The sequence below is a fragment of the Astatotilapia calliptera genome, chromosome 1 (genome assembly GCF_900246225.1).
Source record: "Astatotilapia calliptera chromosome 1, fAstCal1.2, whole genome shotgun sequence".
Taxonomy (NCBI): Eukaryota; Metazoa; Chordata; class Actinopteri; order Cichliformes; family Cichlidae; genus Astatotilapia; species Astatotilapia calliptera.
The window spans coordinates 40,664,319-40,692,179 of NC_039302.1; the positions used below are offsets into that span (position 1 = coordinate 40,664,319).

At 40.9% G+C, this 27,861-nt stretch overlaps 1 protein-coding gene across 1 annotated transcript in view; it reads left to right on the plus strand.

The window, feature by feature from the left end:
• The window catches only part of LOC113027985 (protein kinase C-binding protein NELL1), a 309,284-nt gene extending 291,638 nt beyond the window's left edge, over positions 1-17,646 (plus strand). Inside the window, exons 17-20 of the mRNA XM_026177879.1 lie at positions 1,477-1,670; positions 14,394-14,570; positions 14,953-15,177; positions 16,864-17,646. Of these exons, the coding sequence (XP_026033664.1) occupies positions 1,477-1,670; positions 14,394-14,570; positions 14,953-15,177; positions 16,864-16,914 (647 nt within the window). The 3' untranslated portion in view covers positions 16,915-17,646. The remainder of the gene's footprint in view (positions 1-1,476; positions 1,671-14,393; positions 14,571-14,952; positions 15,178-16,863) is intronic.
• The last annotated feature ends 10,215 nt before the right edge of the window (positions 17,647-27,861 follow it).

The window sequence follows — 27,861 nt, forward strand, 5'->3', positions numbered from 1 at the left end:
AGAAAATTGTTTTTTTCCTTTTTTCTCCGATTACTTCACATTTAGTGGGGATAAAGTGAGTTAAATTATAGGGCTTGGTAATAGTTATGGACAGACATTTGGCACCTTCCTTCCTGTGCCATGCTGATAAAGAAAAGCAGAGAAAAATGCCATCCGCTCTCTCTGTTATGATTAGTTTGTTTGATCTCTAGTGGGTAAAAGTGGGAAAGAAGCTGACTGAGCAGATCCTTTGATGATTCGGCCAAATCGGCTAAGAGAATATAAACGAAGTGGCTAAAGCTATGATTCCAGTATGTATGCAAAGTATAATCTGCCTGATGCCAGCAACTTGTCAATTCAGTTGCTGCCACTAAAATAACTAAATGCTGTAATTTGACGGAGTGACTGCACTTGGGAGTTAAAATAAAGATTTGTAAACATCATAAATGTCACATTAGATATTTTCCAGAATCCACAATAATGTGCGGGGGAAAAAAATCGAGCGTGGCATGTACACCATATCCCCCACACGGTAAACATTCCCATGTGTAGATGTGCAAAATAGTGCATTTTGTGTTGTAATACATGTGCTTCATTTGGTATCAAGGACCGGATAAAAGAACACGATTATTCTTCGGGGGGGGGGGGGGGGAAGGTTAATCTTGAACATAATCCATTCATTATAATTAATTTGTACTCGTGCTTCTACTAACAGGTGTCAGGCACGAAGAAAGGCTGCAAATTTATAATTTAGACAAGCAAAGTAGTAGAGTTTGCACAGTGCATTTTGATTAGAAGCAAAATATGCCCTTTGTCATATATCTTAAAAATAATTAGAGAGCAAAATAATATTGTTTTTGTATGCAGATAGTCCTGTTAGAAAAGTCAAAGAAAAAGGAATATTACACCATCCCACGAGAGGAGTGTGATAGTCTAAAATAAAGAGAATCAGAAATATAAAGATTAATGTGTGAGGGGGGGAAAAAACTTGGATATTCACTGAATAAGAATGGAAGACCTGTAAATACTAGCATACTTTGAAATCAGATTTATCAACAAGATAATCCCTGTGATTTTAGATCAAGTTTACCTCATTATCATTACTGTTGAGAGTTCAGACAGAGAACTGCCTTTAATTGCACTTTCAGAGAAATAAATATAATAAATGAATGAGGTGGTGGCATTTGTGTATTGGGAACTTCACTGGTTTCATTATCCAAACTGTTGCGCCTTCTCACAAACATTGTCATATTTAGATCTGTGGTGTGATGAGGTCCATCCTTGCAAAGTGAAACACGAACAAAAACGTCTGAAGTTGGTAAATTCAGTCAAACACACCCCGTCCCTAACTGGTTTTATGACTTAATGATCTCAGTTTCTTTCTCTTCCATTGATCTTTTATTGACCCTTACTGTTAGTCACACAATTACATTTACAGAACTAACTTTAAACAAAAGACCGGCATTTATTTACTATGGATTACTCTCTGTTTTCCAGACATTGACGAGTGCAGTTTGCAGACACACACCTGCTGGAATGACAGTGTGTGTGTGAACCTCCCAGGAGGCTATGACTGTGTGTGCACATCTGGTCCAGGCTGCAGTGGTGACTGCCCACAGGAAGAAGGAATGAGACGCAATGGAGAAGATTGGAAACCCAGCTTTGATCGCTGTGCTGTATGCTCCTGCAAGGTATAGAACATGATCACGTGCATACACATTTATTGCAATAAGCAATACTGTTGTTAACAGTGGAATTTTTTTTTTAACTTCAACCAGGACCTGAAAGTGATCCATAATCTTGTCTCTGACCTCCCATGAATGAGTTTTTATTATGACCAGGTGTATTATGGGTGGATCATAGCTTTTTGGTCATCCAAGGACAGTAAAAAAATTAAATAAAACCATGTGAGCACCAGTCAATAGTTTGACATTCAACTCAATGCAGTTCAATTTTTATTTATACAGTGCCAAATCCTTACACCTCAAGGAGCTTTATATTGGAAGGTAAAAACCCTATAATAATAGAGAAATGACTCCCAGACTAGATTGATTTTAAATTTGATTCTTGATTTAACACTGGCAGTCCCAGGCTTCTACCTTTCTACCTTTAAAACCCGCCACCAGCCAAATGGCTGGTAGGCTTTTAGCTAAGCTTTAGCTTCAGGCAAGTGGAAGCTAAATTGGCTAGTCATTCATATGTAAATTGGGTTGTTACCTGGGAATTCTGGAGGGAGGGGAGTGGGGGTGTGTGGATGAGGGGGTGGGGGAGCTGCTAAAAGCGGTGAGCTTCCTTTTGTGTTTCATCTTGATGCATTCTCAATCATCCAGGGAAATAAATCTCCAAAAGTCACCAACTTGGAGTGTTTCAGTTTGCCATCTTAGGGAGAAATCAACACACATGGGTGTATGTCCTTTGTTGCTGAGATTTATTGATAAAAACAGTACAAAAAATCAACCATTTGTACACATTTTTACAAATAATTATAAAAAGTGAGTGAGTACATTTCAACATTTTCAGCAATCACTCACAATCCTGGCACTGCCATGGTATCTGTAGTCTGCATTTACCTTGGCTTGGCTTCCTGATCAATTGTCCACTACCAATGCTTCGTAGCATTCAAGAATGGACTGTTCAACATGCACAGCAAACGGAGCATGTTCATTGGTTCATGGACCTCCCTGAACTAATGGCATTTATTGCAATTGTCATCTTGCGGGGGGTTACCAGGGTTCCATCTCTAAATGACTGCTGGTCAGCAAACCTGGGAAACCCACAGATAATTGGAACTATGGCACGAAACCGCTTCCAAGAAATCATGCAACACCTACGCTTTGATGACAAGTCCACCCGCAGTGATCGAGCAAAGACTGATAAGTTCGCTGCAATTTCCAGTTTGTGGGGACCTAAAATCCAAGTACATTTGCAATGTCTTCCCATATCTTGGCAAGGACCCCAGTCGTCCCACTGGGGAGAGACTTTCTGAAAATGTAGTAATGAGGCTGATGGAACCATTCCTAGACAAGGGCAGAAATGTTACCACGGACAATTTTTTCACATCGCTTTCACTTGCGCAAAAACTTCTTAGACGGAAAACCACCATCCTCGGCACAGTCAACAAGATTCGCAGGGAAATTCCTCAATCCACTAGACAGACAGATCGCAATGAATTCACCACTCAGGTATGTTGCAGGTCTTTTGTGGTTCTATGTTTATGTGTTTCATTGTGTGTAAAAGTGCTATGGAAATAACAATTTATCTTATTTCTTAGGTGTTTTCAACCTCTGCTGCCACGCTGACGGCGTATGCGGCCAAACGGAAGAAGACAGTCTATATTCTTAGCAGCATGCACGGCGTGGTTCAGACTGATAACACTACCAAAAGGAAGCCAAACACTGTCACCCTTTACAACAAAACAAAGTGTGGCGTGGATGTGATGGACCAGATGGTTCGGGAGTACACTGTCCGCAGAGGAACACGGCGCTGGCCAGTTGCCGTGTTTTATAACATGATTGACATGGCAGCACTGAATGCACATGTGCTGTATCAAGCATGCTCCGGGACGAAGGAAAGACGGGTGGACTTCCTGGTGGAGCTTGCAAGGGAGTTAGCTCACTCTCATGTAGCTGCGAAGAAGGCAAGAAAAGAACAGTTGCCTTTGACACAACCCTCCACACCGAGCCCTGGAAAAAGAGCCACGTGTCAGGTCAAACACAATTGCAAGAACAATCATGCCACTGTGCGATGTGTTCACTGCAACAGATACACATGTGGTAAATGCAGACTACAGATACCATGGCAGTGCCAGGATTGTGAGTGATTGCTGAAAATGTTGAAATGTACTCACTCACTTTTTATAATTATTTGTAAAAATGTGTACAAATGGTTGATTTTTTGTACTGTTTTTATCAATAAATCTCAGCAACAAAGGACATACACCCATGTGTGTTGATTTCTCCCTAAGATGGCAAACTGAAACACTCCAAGTTGGTGACTTTTGGAGATTTATTTCCCTGGATGATTGAGAATGCATCAAGATGAAACACAAAAGGAAGCTCACCGCTTTTAGCAGCTCCCCCACCCCCTCATCCACACACCCCCACTCCCCTCCCTCCAGAATTCCCAGCTAACAACCTAATATACATATGAATGACTAGCCAATTTAGCTTCCACTTGCCTGAAGCTAAAGCTTAGCTAAAAGCCATTTGGCTGCTCTCCGGGTTTTAAAGGTAGAAAAAGCCAAATGGCAGTCCGTGGTGATGTAATTAATAGGTAGCTGATGAAGAGAGGCTAATATGGAAGAAATATGCTCTCTCTTTCTAGTCCGTGTCAGTACTCTCACTGCTGCAATTTGGAACTGAATGCTTTATAGGACACTTTAAAGACAACAACAACAACAACAATAATAATAATAATAATAATAATAATAATAATAATGAATTACAGCAGTTCAGCCTAGATGTGATAAATGCATGAACTAGTTTTCAGCATCACTCTGAGACAGGATGTTTCTAATTTTTTATGTTTTTATGTATATAAGACATTCCTTCTGTTTAGCTAATTGGTGTGTGTCATCTGGATTCATGGATAGATAAAGCTGGGTATCATCTGCATGCCAGTGAAAATGTATGCTGTGCCTTTCAGTAATACTGCCTAAGGAAAACATGTATAATGTAAATATTATTGGTCCCACAATTAGTAATTGTGGAATTCCACAATTACTAATCGAATAATACAAAATTACACTTATCATCAGATACTTATCAAATCATTGACATGACAGTCATTTTCCATGAAATTTCATCAATTTAATAAATTGTAATTCTATAAAATACATTTGATATTCCAGAAAATACAGGAGCACTGGAAATGCAGCTGGCTTTATAAACCTGGAAGCAATACAATACTGAAAATACAGTCACAACATGAGTAACATGTGCACTGTCTGTTCAGTGAACTCGAACAGTAAACGCTGAAAGTGGAGTTGGGTTAGTAGGGAACGCAGAAAAATCTCCTCTTCCATTAGTTTAACCTCTTTCTTAATTTCAGTGAATTAGTTTTGCAATTTTTGCTGGCCTGATCCTATCGCACAGTTTCCTGTGCTTCCATTGTTTTTACTATGGATATTTCTACCACAACTGTGCTCCTCACAGCTAAACTTTTTCAGCTTCTCTCTCTCACTCTTTACAACAATGCAGCTGGAGATCCATAATCTTGTCTCTGACCTCCCGGAGAAATTTTACTGTATCTGAGGTTCAATGAATGATAAAAACTTTGCCAGCAGAGGCCAGACAGATCAATAACAGAGGCTTGCAATATCAGGATCAAGTCTGTTACTGTTACTCATCTGGATCTATAAACAAGGTTCATTATTTTACAACAGTAGGCAAGGCATATATTAATTATATCTCTATGCTTAATTCCTCTATTCCACACTATAACCTGCTCTGTTTAACAGCATGCAGAGCAGTAGTTTGACAGCAGCAGTCTGTGTTTTATAGGCTCGTAGGACAGGAAGTAGCCAGGAGTTCCTGTGCCAAAGTTGCATCCTGCTGATTCCAGCAGTAATCATTCACTGTCTGAAAGAACCTTTATTTGTAACAAAACAACAATATACTTAAGTAAAAGCTGAGATCTGGGAACAAAGCTACATTGTTACCGGCAGTTTGATATGATTCCAATGGAGTTGTTTAGAGGATTTCGACAAAGATTAGCAAAGCTGTAAAGGTGGAGATATCAGCAATAAACTTAGTGGCTACAGTGTTATAACAACTGATAAGAAGGATGGGCAAAACTATAAAAATAAGACTTAAAAATTCTCTTTAACATCCACACATTGTGCCTTCTACACATCTAAAAAACCTTTTAGTAGTAGTATTTAGCACACATAGCAATTACAGTGGGGCAAAAAAGTATTTAGTCAGCCACCGATTGTGCAAGTTCCCCCACCTAAAATGATGACTGAGGTCAGTAATTTGCACCAGAGGTACACTTCAACTGTGAGAGACAGAATGTGAAAAAAAAATCCATGAATCCACATGGTAGGATTTGTAAAGAATTTATTCGTAAATCAGGGTGGAAAATAAGTATTTGGTCAATAACAAAAATACAACTCAATACTTTGTAACATAACCTTTGTTGGCAATAACAGAGGTCAAACGTTTACTATAGGTCTTTACCAGGTTTGCACACACAGTAGCTGGTATTTTGGCCCATTCCTCCATGCAGATCTTCTCGAGAGCAGTGATGTTTTGGGGCTGTCGCCGAGCAACACGGACTTTCAACTCCCGCCACAGATTTTCTATGGGGTTGAGGTCTGGAGACTGGCTAGGCCACTCCAGGACTTTCAAATGCTTCTTACGGAGCCACTCCTTTGTTGCCCGGGCGGTGTGTTTTGGATCATTGTCATGTTGGAAGACCCAGCCTTGTTTCATCTTCAAAGTTCTCACTGATGGAAGGAGGTTTTGGCTCAAAATCTCACGATACATGGCCCCATTCATTCTGTCCTTAACACGGATCAGTCATCCTGTCCCCTTGGCAGGAAAACAGCCCCATAGCATGATGTTTCCACCCCCATGCTTCACAGTAGGTATGGTGTTCTTGGGATGCAACTCAGTATTCTTCTTCCTCCAAACACGACGAGTTGAGTTTATACCAAAAAGTTCTACTTTGGTTTCATCTGACCACATGACATTCTCCCAATCCTCTGCTGTATCATCCATGTGCTCTCTGGCAAACTTCAGACGGGCCTGGACATGCACTGGCTTCAGCAGCGGAACACGTCTGGCACTGCGGGATTTGATTCCCTGCCGTTGTAGTGTGTTACTGATGGTTACCTTTGTTACTTTGGTCCCAGCTCTCTGCAGGTCATTCACCAGGTCCCCCCGTGTGGTTCTGGGATCTTTGCTCACCGTTCTCATGATCATTTTGACCCCACGGGATGAGATCTTGCGTGGAGCCCCATATCGAGGGAGATTATCAGTGGTCTTGTATGTCTTCCATTTTCTGATGATTGCTCCCACAGTTGATTTTTTCACACCAAGCTGCTTGCCTATTGTAGATTCACTCTTCCCAGTCTGGTGCAGGTCTACAATACTTTTCCTGGTGTCCTTCGAAAGCTCTTTGGTCTTGGCCATGGCGGCGTTTGGAGTCTGACTGTTTGAGGCTGTGGACAGGTGTCTTTTATACAGATGATGAGTTCAAACAGGTGCCATTCATACAGGTAACAAGTGGGGGACAGAAAAGCTTCTTACAGAAGACGTTACAGGTCTGTGAGAGCCAGAGATTTTCCTTGTTTGAGGTGACCAAATACTTATTTTCCACCCTGATTTACGAATAAATTCTTTACAAATCCTACCATGTGAATTCATGGATTTTTTTTTCACATTCTGTCTCTCACAGTTGAAGTGTACCTCTGGTGCAAATTACTGACCTCTGTCATCATTTTAAGTGGGGGAACTTGCACAATCGGTGGCTGACTAAATACTTTTTTGCCCCACTGTAAGTGTGTAGATTAATTTGGCTAATGTATGCCAAGTTATGACACAAACACAAAGTATGAAACATTTCTGATCGTTCATACAAAAAAATCCCACGCTCTTCTCCCATCTGTTTATGATTAGCCTGCATTACAGTGTGACAAATATTTTTGGCATCTTAATGACTCTTTTATGTGCTCGGGAGCCAGAATGAGATGGTGCACTGTTGCAGCAGGAAAGTGGGATATTGATCAGGTGTTTCTTTTTGAAGATAGCATCGGAGTGTGAGATTAATCTAAATCAGACAGAGAGTTATTTGGCCCGAAATACCAGCTAAGAGCAGTTGTTTCAACGATGCTTTATCGGCTTATGTATTTTAAAGTTTGCCACTAGGATATCAAATTTCTGCCCTGTTAAAAACTTTGGGTAAACTTTCTCTGGTACTTATAAGTTATGATGTTTCATTACGTTTCAAACTAGCGTCAAGTTGGAAATTAGTTAAATGTTTGAGATAATGCAGCCAGTGTTGGGATTAATGCATTACAAGGGATTACGTTACTGTAATCACATTATAATTTGCATTGCAAGGGTTCTTCAGTTATGTGCACACGTAGGGGATAGAAAGAAAATTAAACATCAGGCAAATATGTTTTTTTTTCCTTCTGTTGCAATCAACTGATTTCAGTTCGTGTTTGGAGGAAGAAAATGGTGGAGTGGGCCATGGGATTGCCAGCTTTTCAGCTTCCAGTTTTACAACGTTATTTAACGTTGTAAAAGTCCCGCGGCATGGAGCTATTTAGCTCCATGCCACGGGACTGTGTGCCAAGGTTCTCACAATCGGCCCCTTGTGTTGCAGAATTCCAACCAGAGGGGCCAAAGAAAATGTTATCATCCTTGTCCGAAATGAGATGTTCTGATGCTCCCTCAGAGAATTCACGGTGTGGCTCATTGTTAGCCTTGGGGGAAAAGGACAACATAGCTTTCGCAGCTGACCTCGGCATTGTCCTCCTGCTGGTGGACAATGTCCTGGTGCCTTGCGTGGCCGACTCAATGTGCTCCATTGGTGCAACGACTGGAGACAGCATTGAGTTCTTCTTCGACAGGCTAGCCTGGTGGGCTAGCCTTTGACAAAGGCTTTTCAGGGTAAAGCGAGTGCAGTGTTCGCATGAACCCGGTTTGGAAACAGCCGCTTAGGCGTGTTGCACATCACACAAGCGTCATGTGTATCTGAACCTGAGATTTTCCTACCGCAGGGGTGGAATTCTGGGCAGCTGGGCAGCAGTCTGCCATGTTAGGGAAGCTTGGTATAGCTGGCTTGGAATGGCGAGACAGCTAACGAATGTTTAAAAGAGAACTACCTGATTAATGCTAACACAACTGCAGGTCTTTGCAAGTATCTGCACAGACAGCATGCTAACAGAAAGCTAGCCAAGGACCCCGAGTGATTTTATAGTTGAGTGCATGCCAACCCCAGCCCAGCGGCCAGAACCTGAACAAGTAGCAAAAGCAGTGATGAACTGTCAGGACTGAAGCCTCTGTTTTTACCTGTTTATGTTTCTGAAATAGAATCACTCTGGTGATCATTTTGAAGTCTCTTTGTCTGGTAGCGATTAACTGTGATAAACCATCAAATTAACAAATCTTACATTCAGAGCCAGAAAACCAAACCAAAACCAAATGCTTGCAATTGTGCAATCAGCAGCTGCAAATGTGAAAGAATTCAACGCCACAGGTACATTGGTTTTTATTCCAGCTGTTGAAGGGGTGTTGAAGGGAAGTTTGATATGGGATGCTCACTGAATGTAAGCAAGCAGTGATCTGGTGTCTTGGGACCAGCAATGAGAATCGCTTGTGACTGTAGGGGAGCCACAAAGTTAGTGTAGTCGGTGAAAAGAGAGGGAAAAGAGAGGGAAATTAAAGATGAACATATCAGAAATAACAGACTGAAAAAGCCACAAATTAGAAAGATGGTAAATGGACTGGTTCTTTTATAGTGCTTTTCTACTCTTCTGCGCACTCAAAGCGCTTTACACAACTTGTGCATTCACACGCATTCACGCAAGCACATTTTGTTAGTGCTTTCTAACTAACATTCGCACCCACATTCATACTCCGATGGATGCATCGGAGAGCAATTTAAGGTTAGTATCTTGCCCAAGAATACAGGGAGTGCAGAATTATTAGGCAAATGAGTATTTTGTCCACATCATCCTCTTCATGCATGTTGTCTTACTCCAAGCTGTATAGGCTCGAAAGCCTACTACCAATTAAGCATATTAGGTGATGTGCATCTCTGTAATGAGAAGGGGTGTGGTCTAATGACATCAACACCCTATATCAGGTGTGCATAATTATTAGGCAACGTCCTTTCCTTTGGCAAAATAGGTCAAAAGAAGGACTTGACAGGCTCAGAAAAGTCAAAAATAGTGAGATATCTTGCAGAGGGATGCAGCAGTCTCAAAATTGCAAAACTTCTGAAGCGTGATCATCGAACAATCAAGCGTTTCATTCAAAATAGTCAACAGGGTCGCAAGAAGCGTGTGGAAAAACCAAGGCGCAAAATAACTGCCCATGAACTGAGAAAAGTCAAGCGTGCAGCTGCCAAGATGCCACTTGCCACCAGTCTGGCCATATTTCAGAGCTGCAACATCACTGGAGTGCCCAAAAGCACAAGGTGTGCAATACTCAGAGACATGGCCAAGGTAAGAAAGGCTGAAAGACGACCACCACTGAACAAGACACACAAGCTGAAACGTCAAGACTGGGCCAAGAAATATCTCAAGACTGGTTTTTCTAAGGTTTTATGGACTGATGAAATGAGAGTGAGTCTTGATGGGCCAGATGGATGGGCCCGTGGCTGGATTGGTAAAGGGCAGAGAGCTCCAGTCCGACTCAGACGCCAGCAAAGTGGAGGTGGAGTACTGGTTTGGGCTGGTATCATCAAAGATGAGCTTGTGGGGCCTTTTCGGGTCGAGGATGGAGTCAAGCTCAACTCCCAGTCCTACTGCCAGTTTCTGGAAGACACCTTCAAGCAGTGGTACAGGAAGAAGTCTGCATCCTTCAAGAAAAACATGATTTTCATGCAGGACAATGCTCCATCACACGCGTCCAAGTACTCCACAGCGTGGCTGGCAAGAAAGGGTATAAAAGAAGAAAAACTAATGACATGGCCACCTGGTTCACCTGATCTGAACCCCATTAAGAACCTGTGGTCCATCATCAAATGTGAGATTTACAAGGAGGGAAAACAGTACACCTCTCTGAACAGTGTCTGGGAGGCTGTGGTTGCTGCTGCACGCAATGTTGATGGTGAACAGATCAAAACACTGACAGAATCCATGGATGGCAGGCTTTTGAGTGTCCTTGCAAAGAAAGGTGGCTATATTGGTCGCTGATTTGTTTTTGTTTTGTTTTTGAATGTCAGAAATGTATATTTGTGAATGTGGAGATGTTATATTGGTTTCACTGGTAAAAATAAATAATTGAAATGGGTATATATTTGTTTTTTGTTAAGTTGCCTAATAATTATGCACAGTAATAGTCACCTGCACACACAGATATCCCCCTAAAATAGCTAAAACTAAAAACAAACTAAAAGCTACTTCCAAAAACATTCAGCTTTGATATTAATGAGTTTTTTGGGTTCACATGGTTGTTGTTCAATAATAAAATTATTCCTCAAAAATACAACTTGCCTAATAATTCTGCACTCCCTGTATTTGGCATGCAGCCTAGGGGAAGCCAGGAATCGAACCACCAACCTTCTAATCAGTAGATGACCTGCTCTTCCGCCTGAGCGACAGCCAAAGATGGCAGCGAGGAATACATTTGTGCAAACACACTGCCATGTGAAATGAAAGTGAGACTTAAAAACAAAGATCTTCTTTATTCAGCGTCATCCAGATTGAAAAACCAAAATGAAAAAATGAAACAGAAAATCAAGCTAAGTAAAAAAATAAATAACATTTTAGAGTTCTATAAAAGTTCTACAAAGATCAACAAGCTCCCTAAGTGAATTAATTTGAGAAAATTCAAACAATATTCTGTACGACTATGTTGTACATATCATACCCCCTTAAAAGAAAGACTGCTGTCTGCAGTCATCAAATTTATCAAACAGTTATTATTGAAAAAAGCAGTAAAGTTGTTTTGATTGGCACAAATGCATGTCATTGGCATTCAGACGTGGTCGTATTCCTTGTACTAAAAAGAGCAGCCTGCATTCATATTTTCTGCCAGCGCGATACAATTGGCAGTAATTTCCCCAGCAAGTCCAGGGTTGTAACTGTAAAGACCAAGGCCATCAGTACCGGCACCCCGGGACTCACAAGTTACTGTAGCAGGACAATATGCATCGATAAAACATTGGCTCTGTATTGCCCTTTTAATGGTATGCAGAATGACTTTATGGCCCTCATACATTTTCTAACAGCCTTTTTATGTAACATTTTTACATCTCCATTACACTGCCGTCCTGGGGCCAGACAGTGCTGGCTGTGCTGAGTAAAATGGACCATAAAGTTTTCTCCAGGTACAGACAGGGAGCCAATGACACAGCGGCTGGAAAGGCAGATCAGTCGGATTCTTCTGCATTTCACTTTGCCGCCCAACCCCTTCTAGTCTCATTTAGAGTGCTATTAAATTGCTTTTTTAAAATGGGAAAATGTAAAATTTGTTACAAGAAAATGAAATCACCCATAGGTATGTTTCTACATCTTTAGTGTCTTTTAGCCATTTAGTGTTCTCTTGATGCTTATATTAGATTAAAAAAACTTAGTTTAAGAAAAAGAAAGACAAACATCACCAGAGGATTTTTATTATAGATGTTTTCAATTATTAATCAAAGTGTTAAAAAGGCTCTTTGTTATGCTCTTTGTTCTTCAGGCTCTTTGTTATGACACACACTATTGAGCTCTGGTGCGTCCCACTTCTATCGATGACACTTGAGATGCTTTTATATCTTGACTAGAACACATCTGTGTCTAACTGAAATAACTGGACATAAATAGGAAATGTAAATCCCTGTCAGTGAAGTTACAAAGTTTTTGTCAGTTTAAGTCAGTATGAACCAAGCCATATGTCGAGTGAATCATCTACTGAGATGATGAAGGACTGAATATTTTCGACAGCCACCAACAGACTTTCTAGACCTGTCCACCTACAGGGTGGGCCATTTATATGGATACACTGTAATAAAATGGGAATGGTTGGTGATATTAAAGTCCTGTTTGTGGCACATTAGTATATTGTTTTTCTTGTGACATTACCAATAAGTTTGATGTGTCACATGGCCCTCTTCCTATTGAACAAACAAAAGTTGTATCCAAGATGGCCGACTTCTAAATGGCCACTATGGTCACCACCCATCTTGAGGAGTTTGCCCCCTCACATATACTAATGTGCCACAAACAGGACTTTAATATCACCAACCATTCCCATTTTATTACGGTGTATCCATATAAATGGCCCACCAGGCAACCAAGAACCCACTGGTGACTTTGACTGAGAGCCAGAGTTCCTTTGTGAATGCGGGAGAATGTTAAAGAAGGACAGTGTGGCGACAATTCCCAACACCTGGAATGGAGCAATCCAGACACTGATCAACATCCAATCAATAGCATCCCTTCAACCAAACATGATGATGATGGTGGTGGAAGCACCATGCTCTTGCGAGGCTTTGCTGCGATGGGTAATAAGATAAGTTAAAGAGATGCAGATGTAGACCATGGACGGTATAATAGGTGAGCTTATCTAACAAGACATCAACCACTGATTTCTAAAGTCTCGAACTCAAGCCTCAAGATTAGCATTTTCACCATCACCATTCTGGTTTCAACAAACTGGAGCTTGTCTGACTGTGAAACCCATTAGCTAATGACTTGTGACTGACAAGTCCTAATTTTTTAACAGAGTTTCACCATGATCTATAAAAAAGAAGTCATTCTTTATTAAATAGAACCCGAAACAAGTGACTGAGCCATGAAGCTAGCAGGAAATTCTTTACAGAGATCAAGACAGATACTGTAGCAATTTTTCCATAGACTTTCCCATAGAAGTCTTTACAACTGCAGCTTTACCATCCGGTGTCCTTTAGAGAGAATACAGGTTCAAGGCACTTTTGCATTATCCTCACTTTTCAAACCTGCTTTATATCATCCATGGTCCAGACCTGCTCTCAGTAGAGAATGCCCCCCACCCAGTTTGGTTGACTGTCAGCAAGACTTGTTGTCAAAAGTGCTTAATAAGTTACTAATTTTAGGCCAGACATATTTATATAAATCAGATATTAAATTTTAATTTAGAAAAAATAAACAACGTGCTTTAAAAGCCTGCTTGGTGTTCATATTTGGTCAGAGGGCCCGGTGGCGCCTGTGTCCAGCAGCCTCGCCTCTGTCAGTGCGCCCCAGGGCAGCTGTGGCTACAATGTAGCTTGCTATCGCCAGTGTGTGAATGTGTGTGTGAATGGGTGAATGACTGAATGTAGTGTGAAGCGCTTTGGGGTCCTATGGACTAGAAAAGCGCTATACAAATGCAGGCCATTTATGTTATTGTTTTGCAAATTGATGAGAGAGAGTGGGAGACATATGAAAAGGAGAAAGTCAGAAAATGCATTGTTTGTAAGGCTGTGCCTTGGTACGGCGACTTCAGGGTGTTCCCATTTGTCAAAGACAATGACGGATCATTTACACAAAAGTAAAAATCTGCCTCAGGAAAGTGCTCAAACTGTGTTTGTTCACAGTAATATTTCATGTTTATAGACCCATTATTTCATTTTTATATAAATCACAGTGAGTTTGAAGCCCTTTATTTTACTGAGGGACACCTTTATTGTGTATTGGGTATTGTATTTTACTACCCAGAATATACAGAGATGATAAGCTACGTACATTATTTAAGCCAGTTTGCACCCCGATGTGTGTGACGTTTGTTGTTTAGGATGGGCAGACGTACTGCAGGCGGAGACCTTGTGACTGTGGAGACCCAGAAGAGGATCTGTTCTGCTGTCCTGGATGTGACAACAGGCCCAGCAGCCAGTGTCTGGATCAGAGCGGACGCACACTTTACCGCAGCGGAGCATCTTGGCTGTACGGCTGCCAGCAGTGCCGCTGCATGGTTTGTACACACACACACACACACACACACACACACATTCACACAGAAGCTATTGTCCATTTTAAATAAAAGCAGGCAAGATCTTTGTTGGAAGACACAGATCACATCAAAAAGACAAAACCCTCCTCTCCAACATGAAGCTCAGAGCAGGGCTTTAATTCATACCACTCCCTGATCTGCTGGTTAACTGTGTGTGTATGAGGGCTGAGAAAATTACCACCTCTCTAATTAGAGATGTGGCAACAGACCAGCGTGAGATCTGTAACTGAATTCTCTCTCTGTCTCACACACAAACACACACTAAAAAAAGAAAAGAAAAGAAAATTCACACACGCTATAGCAATTCTGGTGCTTTTTTTCATCACTGCCTGTGTCTCTGCAGGAAGGGGAGGTCGACTGCTGGCCTCTAGTTTGCCCCACGTTGATGTGCGAGTACACGGCAGTGGCAGAGGGCGAATGTTGCCCACGCTGCGTCACAGACCCCTGCCTGGCTGACAACCTGTCGTATGACATTCGGCAGACATGCAAGGACCCCGCAGGCATCGCCCGCCTCAGCGGAGACACATGGCATATGCCCAAATCACCCTGCACCACTTGCAAGTGCAAGGTAGGTCAATGCAGCATGAACAAACTAATTGTGTAGATTTTTAAACTATTTTTGAGCTTCAAATTGCCGGTTTGTAAAGAGACTATTTTAATTTATTTCAACCTGTCAACATTGCTATTATTAAGGCTATTGAGGGTTGATGGGGACTGCTAACTTTCTATGGCAGAGTTCCACAAAAACAGTGTACATCAGGCAAGAAGCCCAAGCACGGTGTTGCTGTCTAGGAAAAGATCTGACATAAATCATTGTTTTCACATCTGACTGAGAGAAAACACAGAAATGAACCAATTTCCAACTCCAAGACCAACAGTCAGCTCTCTGTGTTGTAATAAAAAGCCATTACAATGAGTAAAAAAGTAACTAACCAGAGGGGTTGTTCTGATTGGCAGGGTTAGGGGCGGCTCTGCAAGGCACAAACGTATGCCAGCTGGACACAACATAAACCAGTGGGATCGTAGCAGAGCCGCCATAATGGCAAACATGCTAGGCTAAAGTATACAGGAGATCGCTAACTTGAAAACACTTTCCCCAAACCTCTGTTTGATATTCTTCCAGGGTCTGCAAATGGGATAAGACTTGTGGGTTTTAGATGTAAAAATGTCAGATGTTCCAAAAGATCACAATTTTATCAGTAATGACAGCCATTACTGGCTGTTAGCAGAAAATCTTTGAGACTGAAAATGTGGCATAATCAATTTAGCTAATGTGTGCTAGAGGGCACACAGTGTCTATTTATATGTGTTCTAAGATGAATGCATAAAAGAAAAATGACTGTCAGAGATGATGTAAGGAGCATTTTTACCTTAAAAGAAGTGAACATGCAGATGACTGTGGCAGGAACGTGTCAGATCCACTCATTAGGTGAAGATAGGCTGCTGCCCCCTCACTTTAGCTTTTTTGGTTTTGCTTGTTTTCTTTGCAGTCAGAATACATAAAAGAGCAAAATGAGCACATCAAATACATAGACCTAAATCTACATTGTACTTTTCCATAGTTGTTACATAAACTGAATCAGTAGACTAGATACATATTTGCAGCAGTCTTTGCGTTGATGTGATTTTTGGACGTGGCCACATCGTGCCTGTGCTTTCTTGAATCACCAACCTAGTGTCACTCTGCAGCTCCGGGACACAATCTGAGACAATGTGCCACTGTTGGAGACAGTTTTTACGTCTGACCAGACAGGACCTTGTGTTCTTCACGGCCATAAATACAGAGGGCCCGTTACCCTTGATACATATTTTTGAGATATTAACCTTTTCATAGCGACTGTTCACTCCAGATCACAGTCCGTATGACAGTGAGAGCTGCTGACTATCGAGCGGAACTGGAAACTTCTTTTGGGAAAGATATATTGTGCTTCAGTTTCTCAGATGTGCCACTGCTTACCACCACAAATTCATAATCCCTATGCACTAGAGTGAAAGCATAAATCTCATGATATCAGTCTGATATCTCAAATGTATATGGGATAATGCTGACACTGTATAACTAGGTACCACTGTAATGACACTAGAGACATGAGGTTAACCACCCCAAATCCTTCTGTAAGTCAGGTGGATAAAAGTGATTTAGGCTGTGAAGTGAGTTATTAGCTTTACCATGCACAGTGTGGAACTGTATATTACATTTCACCTTATTTAATGCTCTCTCTTCTTTCCTATCTTGTCATGCCTTTCTGTTCAGAATGGAAGTGTTTGCTGCTCGGTGGATCTCGACTGCCTTCAGAACAACTAAAGCCCTCCCTCCTCCTCCTCCACGTGCCATCCTCTTCTTCTCCTTTCACTATGGGACTGCCACATCCTCTCAACCATCTGACGACCCTTCCCCTCAGACAGACGGACAGACTCTCGCATGCACATGTGCATGCCAGTGTGTGCACAAAAAAAGAAAATTTGCAAACACACACTGGACAGACTGGGGTGTCGCGGCTGTGCTTTTATGCTGTACCTCTGTCGACAAACAGCGACTGAGTGTGCGTGCGTGACTCAGGAGGAGACAGAGGCCCGAGTTGCTCTCACCACAGTCGCTGTGTTGTGTTTGTGTCTCTGTGTTCAATTCCATCCTTTCACGAAACGTCTTGAAACCTTTTTAAATGTCTCAAACCCGAAACCAGAGACAAACAGCCAGACGGATGCTGAGGGGCTCCGTCTGTCTACATTTGCTCAAACACGGGCTCTTTAATGCTTGGTCGCCTACAGGAAACTAAACATCCATTACTTTGGTAACCAAAAGGAATGCATCCACTTTACTGTGTTTTGTGTTACTGAATCAGGAGGTAGTTCAGTGTCATATTACAATGTTATGATGAAATGGGGTCAGTTTTCATTTCAGTACCAGAGTTTTTGTGAGTAGCGTTTTTTTGTTTCTGTCACTGATATTGTCCATATTGTGCTAAAAACTTAGCAATAGCTTTTGGATGTCCTGATTTGTGTGAAATCCAAATGAATTTACAACATGTTGACCTCACGTCCTGGTGTCAGCATGATTTCCATCACTGATATTTCCCAAATAGTTGTGGACTACATTCTTCTTTGACATTACAAAAGTCACATCTTGAACACATCGTAATATACAAACTTCCATCTTTACATTTTTTGAGTGGTTCTCTGGCAAAACAGGTAGAAGTATAAACCATGTCAGTGGTGCACATTAGCTTTGCATACATCGTTAATGTTTCATCAAAACATCTAGCTGGCCCTGGACCCAGAAACTGAAATCTGCAATATTTGAGAGTCTAGAGCAGACTGATAATTTGACAATCTAGAAACCTGTCAGCTAATCAGGTGACGTAGATTTGGGGCGTAACACCCAACAGATAAAACTTCCTGTGCCTATTTGCCAGACATCATTTATGAATACTTAAAATACGTCAAAAAAATCAATAAATAAATTTTCAGATGATAGCCAGTAATTCTGATTCTTAACTCAGATGCAAGTACAACCTACTACAAGCTGAAGCCAGAAAAACTGTCCCTTGCCTACGGACTCTGATAGGCAGGTATCTGTTTACAGAGATTATGTATTAATTTATTATTCTCTGACACCATCAGTCCCATTTTAAAGGATTTTCCAGAAATAGCCATGACATGCAGTGTACCACAATAACGTTGACTCGCTTTTGAGCGTGGCTGCTTGGAACAGGTATTTATTACTGCTGGTAGATGTAGCTGGAAAACAGTCCTGCTTTCAGTCATCAAACCCTATAAATGCCACATCTATATTAAACCGCATCCCTGAGGCTCTGAACTGGGACAGACAACATGTCTGTCCTTCTGAGCCACTTCAGTTTTCTAACACTCCCTCAACCACAGCATCTCGTCTTCAAATGAGGATGACTGCCAGATGCCTACACTTAACAACAGCAGTCAGGGTATGAAAAGCATCTGAAAGGTGTGTGGCGATGCACAGTGGATTCCTGCAGGCCAGAATGAGTGCCAGCCATAGTCATTGATTAAATCTGAGCTCGTGGAGGGTTGGACTTCTGCGGCGTCTCTCCGGGCTCCTCGGCTCTGCACCATATGGCACACCCAGGGTGGCAGGGACACAAAAAGTGAGCGCTGGAGAGGGATGCGGATAATTAAAGCATTGTCACGCAGCCCTGGATTTGATTATGCCAGAAGGTCACCAAGTGTTGAATCTGTTTACAGACAGCCAGGATTATTAAGGCAGGAGAGTCTTTACTGCTACAGTTCACACGTTCATAGTTACGCGGATGCTCTTGTCTCCTGTTCCCCTACCCTGTCCCTCAGCCCTCATCCACATTTGTCTGCACTGTCCTTAAGCTTTTCTCAAGAGTGTTAATGTTGACCCTCGAGTGTCACTGCCATCAGCCTATGTCGGTCAGTATCCCCCCCCCCCCCCCCCCCCCCCCGAGGAAATTTTCAACACTATTTTCTTTTCTTTTTTCTTTAAATGAGTACTAAAAGCAAATTAGGTTTCAAGGCCACGACTTATGCTGCAGTTATATAACATGATTGTTATATAACTGCAGAAATCTGATGTGAAATGTTCACCCTCTGATCAAATAAGCAAAAAAATTGTTATTAGGTAATCCTTTGTTGCGCATCAACTTACCACTCAGTTAATTTTTGGCAGCTGTAATAATAACTGGGGTTTCCTTTCAAAGTTTCGACAGTTAGGGCCTTCTCTCTCTCGATTTCTCCTTCGTGTTTGAATCTTCTGCACTCAGTCAGTGCAGATATCAGGACTCATTTTCCTCCTTCAGAAGAATCCATTCGTCGTGTCAGGATGAAAAACAGCTTTCAGGTTGAGATAATCCTTCACAGTGGAAATGAAACTTTCATTTTTTTTAATTGTGAAGACATGGAAATCAGTTGGTGAGCTGCAAAAAAGCCTAGTCCAAAATACATAACTTTTACTGCAGTTGTCTTATCAAGACAATAATCCATCGTCATGAGTAATCCGCTTGCTGTACCATATTTCTGTCATAGCGGCAAACAAGATGGTATCGAGGAGCAGGTTGTAAACAGGTCTGAGACTGAGATGAACAAAATCCAATGAGGCTAAAGGGCACCAAGGCAAGAAATTGGAGAGGTACATAGTCTATAATAATGAAATTGGCTCTTGTACCCAAAGAAAACAGCCTTGTCATTTTCATTTGTACAACTTTAGGATAAGAGCAAATGACTGCAAGTGCTGCAAATGCAAGAGATCCTGGAAAAGGCTTCATTGCAATCCATAGGATCTTCTCTAGGCAAGTTTAAAAAAAAAAAGTATTTTTCTGTAGAAATCCTAGACTATAAAGAATACCAGAGGGATTCAGTTTTATTTATATTGCTCCAAGTCACAACAAGGCACTTTATACTATAAGATAAAGATCCTACAATAATGCAGAGGAACCTCAACAATCAGGTGACCCCCAATGAGCAAACACTTGGCAACAGTGGGAAGGAAAAACACCCATAACAGCAATAAACCTCGAGAAGAACCAGGCTCAGGGAGAGGCAGCCATCTGCCCTGACCCCCAGAAGTCTAAACCTACTGCAGCATAACTAAGGGATGGTTCAGGGTCTAGGTCATTAGTTTTGTTGGTGAGTTCTTCCACCTTTGCCATCTTGGCTTTCTTTAAACTATCAGTGAGGAGTGGATCTGCCTGTAATCGAAAGATACTATACAATAAGTTCATATGGAATCTTTTCAGTGACAAGGTATTGTACCAAAACCCAGCAATTAAAACCATGAACTCATCAATAAAATGTTCACTGAGCTGAAGGCTGTTTTCAAAGAGACTTCTGTACAACCATCAGGCGTGTTGCAACAAGATGACCCACCCCTTGTTTGCCATTAAAAAAAGAATGCAGAAGCTGCAACCCATTTGCATAGCAATAGGACAACTCATGGTAAAATTGGGACATGTTACAATTGTTATAGTCTGCACTGGCTTTAATATATATATATCAAAAAAACATTTTATGTAATTTAACTGGTATTTAAAACAGTTTTAGGTATGACCTCGCTTTTTGGAGTTGAGAGCAATTATTACAGCATGTCCTCCTTAGCCACGATGTCCTTGTATCACCTCTCCTTACACTCTAAACACTCTAATACCGAAATTGTCAACTGTGGACAAAGTACACATACAGAAGGGGAAAAAAAGATGATGTAAATGTTTTCTGTACCCATCAAAAGCAAAAAAAAATCAAAGGAAACAAAAGCAGATAATTGTACAAAGTTTCAGATTGCTCTGTTGACTGATTTGATATGAACTACGTCTACTAAAAACCACTGTTTGCAAACTGTGTGTAAGTGCTTTTACATACTGACAATGTGATACAACTCTGCAGTTTTTTAAAAATTCCCATTGTGTTCATGAAAAATGTATTCATTTTAGTGGACTACGTTTCTTATCTCGTGGGATAGGCTCTGTTTTTGCTTGTAAATACTGTGTAAAGGGGAAGGTCACTGTAAAGAAAGTAAGACTATGAGGATAATTTTCACTACCACAGCTTCTTTGGAACTGAGCGTTGCAAGCTGAATATGAGAGAAGCAACATTTCTATTGTTTTTACTATTTATTTTTCTATTCTTGCTCTAACCTGTTTAGTATTGTATCCGTCATAGATTCATGTCTTTTCACTGTTTTAGGATAACACAGTTTTGATTAGCCTGTGTGTATATATTCTGATCTCTAATCGGTGTCCCTTACTAAGAGTCGGCAGAGGTGGAAATCAGACTCGGAAATCAGAACCTGCATAGATAAGCGTCTTTTCTAAGCGCCAGGACAGGCTGCTCACTGCATTCATGAGCTTTTTTTTTTCTCCAACATGTTTGTATGATCTGAAGTGAAACATGACTTCATGGAAATCAGACAACATAGAACCATGTACACATGTAAAGAAAATCGAAAATCTTGAAAATGTTCTTGTTTCAGTTTCTGCTAAAAAAAAAGAAAGAAAGAAAGAAAGAAAGAAAGAAAGAAAGAAAGAAAGAAAGAAAGAAAGAAAGAAAGAAAGAAAGAAGGAAGGAAGGAATTGGGGGGGGGGGGGGCATTGTGTTTTATCCTTTTATGTCTGACTTTTTAAAAAAAATAACACAAGTTTAGGACTTTCGAGCTCCTGATGTGCCACTTCATGTTTTATAGTGGACTATGGCAGAGGAATCCCCTGGTCTGTTCACTGCTTACTCTTCAGATCAGAGTGGCCAACCTAACTGTACTCAAAGGGTTAAGTGTCATTTGAAGACTGTGTTGTGATAAGAATTTGCTGTAAAAGAAAAAAAAATTCAGTTCGGTTAATAAACATTTTAGTTGTTTACATTATTACTTTTGTGTATTTGCCTTTAAAGTGTGATGACGGCCAATCGTTCCAATCTCAGGTAGATGAGCCAAAGTTTTTAAAAAATAAATATATATTTCATATTTGGGGCAATCGCGACAGATGGCCAAACAGCTCACCTGCCACGTCATTCACCGGCGCCGTAAATGAAAGCAAGATTTCAGAGCTTTCAATAATGAAAGCAAACCCAGCATCAGGATACAGTCCTGTTAAAGTCTTTCATGTTTCTACTTTTATCAGCACTGCTGTTTTCTATTTCCTTCAGGAAAGGTATGAAAGGCTGCGTGGCAGTAAAGATAAGTACATCCTTTTGATGCTTTAATGGAGCGCTGCTGTGCCACTAGGAGCCGGTACAGCGATGCTTTTGAAGCAACGCTGTGGGGGAAAAAAAGTCTTAAAGTTGAACAACGTACCTAATGTTTTATATTTTTGCTACAACACCACAATCAATACAGAACACAGGCACAAGGTGTACAAAGTGTACAAAATTCACAAAGTCCCTAAAAGGCAACTATTCCCCAAACACATTTCTTTCAACATAAAATACGGTTTTCTGCCAAGATTTTGGTTACTCTGCCAGTTTTAGAAAGAACCTGATTATTATCCTTCTTTTAAAGCCACCTTTGCTTCAGTCTTAACATTCGAGGATTTGCCACCTTATGCTGTTTTTACAGAGCCCTAAACTTAGACATCATCCAACAGAGGTGCTTAGGAGAATATTAATGTCTGATTTGGTTCTGTAACCTGCCAATTCCCAACTGCAAAGTCCAGGTGTCGCTGAAATTCACTTTGTGGACACAGAGCTGGTAACTGTCTAGTGCATTCACTTCTAGCAACAGGATGTTTTGTGGGCAATCCATCTTGTACACTTTCAAAACACCATTACATGAATGGGAACACCACTGAAAAATTCCGTTTCTTTCTGTGTCAACTTTACAACAGAGTGTTGATTATGTGTTTCTATAGCATGGCTGAAAATTCCATTCTCCTGTGTGTGTACAAAGGAAATATTTCTGACAGTATTTTCCATCCAGTTTCTTCCATTTATCCAATTGAGAAATTAAGACAGATGCTTCTCTCAGATCCTGTGTCTCTAACATCCAGGTCCTTTGCTGGGGGGTTTTCCTGTGTCTTTTTTATGCTTGGATGGTTCATAGGTCAGTGTTAAGTGGCTTAAGAAATAAAAAAAAATGGTATCCCCAGTAATGGTTGAGTACAAAGATTGCACTGAAAATGAGTGAAAAAGCAGTTAATGTCCAAAGAGAACATTTGAAAGACTTTCAGAGAGCCTAAAGAAGTGTTACTCAGGACTGGTTCAAAAAGTTACAAGAAATTCTGGCTCTTTGGAAGCAAAATATATTGAACACTTCCATATTTGGCATGTGGGAGGAGGCCGAAACCCAGAGAGAACTCAAACAGACACGGGGAGAATACGCAAACTGCACATAAAAAGCCAGCTGGCTGGTGGATTCAAACCCAGGACTGTGACTGTGTGTGTGTGTGTATGTGTGGATAAAGAAGCGCGCGTTAGACCAACAAAGTTATTCCTAAAATATATAACATACGACAGAAGCGACAAACATGTCTGCTACAGGTTGTTTGTCACTGAGATAATGAAAAGAATCTTATCACATAGACACTCTTAATATAATAAAGTAATATCCCATCATTAGTCCCTGCACATTTCCATTTGCCTCTGTTCAGTCTGAGCATCTTTATATTAAATGTTGCCTCTTGGTGGGGAACTAGAGCAGATTCAGCGAATTAGCCTGCTGTCTGTCAGCAATAAAGTAAGCGCTTTGTTTTCTATGTTATGTGTTGTGCCGAGTGTGAGTGGTAACAATGGTGGGCCTACCTGTCCCAGCCCCGGGTCACCTCGGCAGAGGACAGCTCCACCCAATGGGATTTAGACCTGGAAGTAACCACAGAGAGGATGGAGGGCCTATACAGTACATGAGGGCTGCAACAGTCTACTGTATAGCTAGAGCAGGTATTTACCCATGAATGGACTGACTTAACAGTGCAGAACTGAAAATTGCTTTTTCAATAGGCTCTAATCTAACTCTAAGTCTTTAATGTGTTGCTCTTTCTGATAGATTTGTTGGTTTTAAGCATGAGAGAACAACATCGGAGTTTGGCTTCAGTTTAGCAACTTCAGCAGCCACGACAACACCACCACCGCCTCCCCTTCCTGCCACCGGCAGTCAAATCGATGAGTTTCTCCTCTTTCTATTGACATTTCACGAAAACCTGGGGCAGCTGAATTGTAATGCAAGAGGCAAAAAAGAAGAAGAAAAAATACAAGTACACCACCTCAGGCTGAGAATTAATACATAAACTATGTGCATGTTGCTCATGTTAATACAACAACGAGGATTAAGCCGCTTAAATGCCTTATCGACATCCCGACCAATCAATGTGTGTATAATTAAAGAGTGCAGCTGGGCTAGTGACAAGTGGAGCCACACTGTCACTACTGACCCATGCATGGATCTAGAGTTAAGTGTTTATTTAAACCACCATCACGGCGCATATGTGTTTGCATATGTAATGTATTATGTATAGGACCTGTTGACCCTACCTGCTCGTCTGTTTTGCAGTTTTACAAAAACCATGCATAAATTTTTTTAAAGCGCAACAACACAGCACGGGATCAATATTAATTATTAGAAATACAAAATTTCTGTGTCCAAGCCAGAGTGATCTTTAGAAACCAGAAGTTTTTTCTACTTGTAGCAAGAGGCTCGTTAGCATAACGAAGAGCTTCAAATGTATTAGCGTCCACAGCCCGCTGTAGGAGACACCTGCACCGGCATACAAATGAAATGCCTCCTTGAGTCATTTATTCCCTCACTGAGAGAACTTTTTCTCCTCTTTATGCAGTGCAGATTTTGATCTAAAGAGGTGGCCTGAGTATACCAACAGATGTGAAAATGAATCGTTTCTTTTAAATAAGAGCGGGCAGTTCACCATCCCCAAGTATGAATTTTTCATAGTGCTTCTGAAAGGATGAATAAGTTGGGGGAAAAATGAGACGGAGCTGCGAAAGATCTAATAAAGATACGGAGAATTGTAAAGCAGAGGCTGTGAGGACGTCTTGAGCGCGTCATGCATCACCTCTTTGTTCGTCCGTCTTGTATAAGATGGATATTCAGTCCTGCTTGTTTGTGTGTATGTCAGTGACAGGGGGCTGTGTATAGAAACATAGCAATTAATGCAATTCTTTTTTCAAACTCTTGAGGTAAAGCTGAAAGTCTGAGCTTCAGCTACATCATGATTGCCTGATTTAAATCCACTCCGATGGTGTCGGTGTATAGAGACAAATTATTTAAAATCAGTCATTGCCTCAAAAAGTTATGGACTTAACTGTAAAAGCACGAAATGATGATATTGCAAGGAAACATGCATACACATTTACATTGCAATGTGTTTTGAGAGGTTATGTTTAGCATGATGGATGCACATTATTTAAGTGTGTTGCTGCTTATTTTTAAGATACACTCTGCACAGACTGTTTCTGGTCTCTGGGGGTTTTCACATACCTTCCCACTTACTTGCTACCTGGCAACTCACCTACAGTAGAGGTGCTTTGTTTTGTTTATTACACGTAGCTTCTTCTGCAAATAAAACAAAATATAAATATTGTAACAAGTTACTAGAGCTTTTTTTATATTCAACTTGTTAAAATTTGGTGATTATAAATAGAGAAGCATGTGCAGCTAAACATTTAACTGCTCCTTTCACTAGCTTGGACCACATCCTCGTTTAGGTTTGACAGCACTTCTAGCAGTTAACGGCACAAGGCTGCAGTTTGAGGAAGGCCTCAGAGGGATCTGGAGATAGCTCCGAGGCCAGGCAGATCCCCATGTACTAGTGAGAAGTGAATGAATGAAAAAAGGGAGGGAGGGTGGGGTGGAAATGAGAACAAACAGCTTGTAGTATCAGGGGGTTATATACTCTATAGGCAGAGATCAGGTGTAGACTGTATGCAGGTGCGGTCCTGCACTTGAAATCAGATAAATGATCTCTAGTTAAATGCTTTAACTAATTGATTATACTGAAGAATTTAGGTTTTTCACAACAAATGCCAATATGATTATTAAAAGATGAAGTAATTCAGTTATTTGGGTCAATGTGAATGTGAATGGTAGTTTTGTCTGGCAACCTGTTCAGGATGTTCCCTGCCTCTCGATCTTTGGTAGCTGGGATAAGATCCAGCCCCGTGACCCTGAATTGGATAAGAAGAAGATGGATGGATGGAGTATTTCTGTGATAATAATAGAGCACTTGAAGTAAGTTTAACTAAGCTTACTGGTTAACAGGATATGAGAATGCAATTGTTATTGTTGGCCATGTCACCAAAGATTTGGCCCCTTACACAGCAGCATTAGTATTTAGGTTCAAGGTTCACTTGACAAGTTTTTCCTCAGAGTTTCCCTCAGTCCCTTTATAGTTTGCATTTCATCCCTGACTGCTGACTAAATCAAGTGTCTGATTGTTCAGCTGCTAAATCTTTCTTCTGGTGGTTACATGTGTCTCATGTTTGCCACAACATTGCTTTCACTCTCCCTGTGTGCCCTCTACATGTCAAAAATAAGAATTCAATGCTCTTCTCTACCTTTAGCTAAAAGACATTATGTGTAATATTGAAATTGCAGCACTTTCTATCACTTTAAAACCGTGACCAACACATCAGATTACTGATCCTGTATTACACTACAAGGACATCCAGGGAAGGCTTTCTCTTTTAACAAAGTAAATCTGAAGTCACATCAGTCCGTTGACTAATTTGGTCCATTGAAACCATAAAAAATTGTCTGCAGGGTCAATGTGTGACTAGAAACAACTTGAGAGCTGAGTAAAACCCAATTAAACCATCAACCGTCAGCTTTCACTACGACCTTCACACACCTGCCCCAACCAGCCACATTAATTTTCTGTCACAATTTATTAAGTGATAACATTCATCAATTACGCAAACAAATTTAAATCGGAGAGGGCACAGAGCCCAGAAGCACCGCCGTCTAAATGTGCCAAGTCTGTTTAGAAAAAAACTCAACATAAACGATTTCTTGAAAAGACCTTGTATATCAGGAGGTGACAGCAGATGTGCTCATCTCTAATGTGCTTGTTTATCACTGTGTTTAGAAAATGCAGATAATATATCAAGCAAGCAGCTGGTCCTTATTAAAAAAAACACGAATTCACAATCAGCTGTTCAACCGCTCCATTAACCGCTCAGTGGCAGGTTTTGAGAAAAGACAGATTCCAAGAGAGAAGTACCCCCTCAGTCGGTCTCGTTGTACTTTATCACAAGCAAACAGAAAGAGTTGCCTCATTGCTCCAATCCATTACCTACATGAATACTTGTATACCACATGTATGTTCCAATTTGGCCTTTACTTTCATAACATCTACTACACACCTGTAAAGCTGATTGATTTTTGCATGGCTGTGATACTGTGTTGGCATATCTTTCCAGACATATAAACCTACCACTGGACACAACAACCAACTCAGTGGTGCTTTCCACAACAGCGTGCATCTTGAGGAACACAAAAACAGACAAGGTGAATATAATACCAGTTGCAGCATAATAATTATGGCCCCTTGGGGCTCGTGAGTAACATCACCTTCAAACTTGGTCTTCATTTTAATATCAAAAAGACACCAGTAAATAAATGATTGAGGCATTATGCGTGCACATGCCCCCTGTGAATGCACTGTTACATTCTCTTACGCTGATTTCACATGTCATGTTCTTAAGAGTCACAAAATTTCTATCCTCAAAGGAATTTTGTTTGACTCACCACTAAATACCGGATGAAGAATGTAAAATAGTGCCCTGGGCCTGGGGCTAGTATAGATGTCTTTCTAACCAGGAAGTC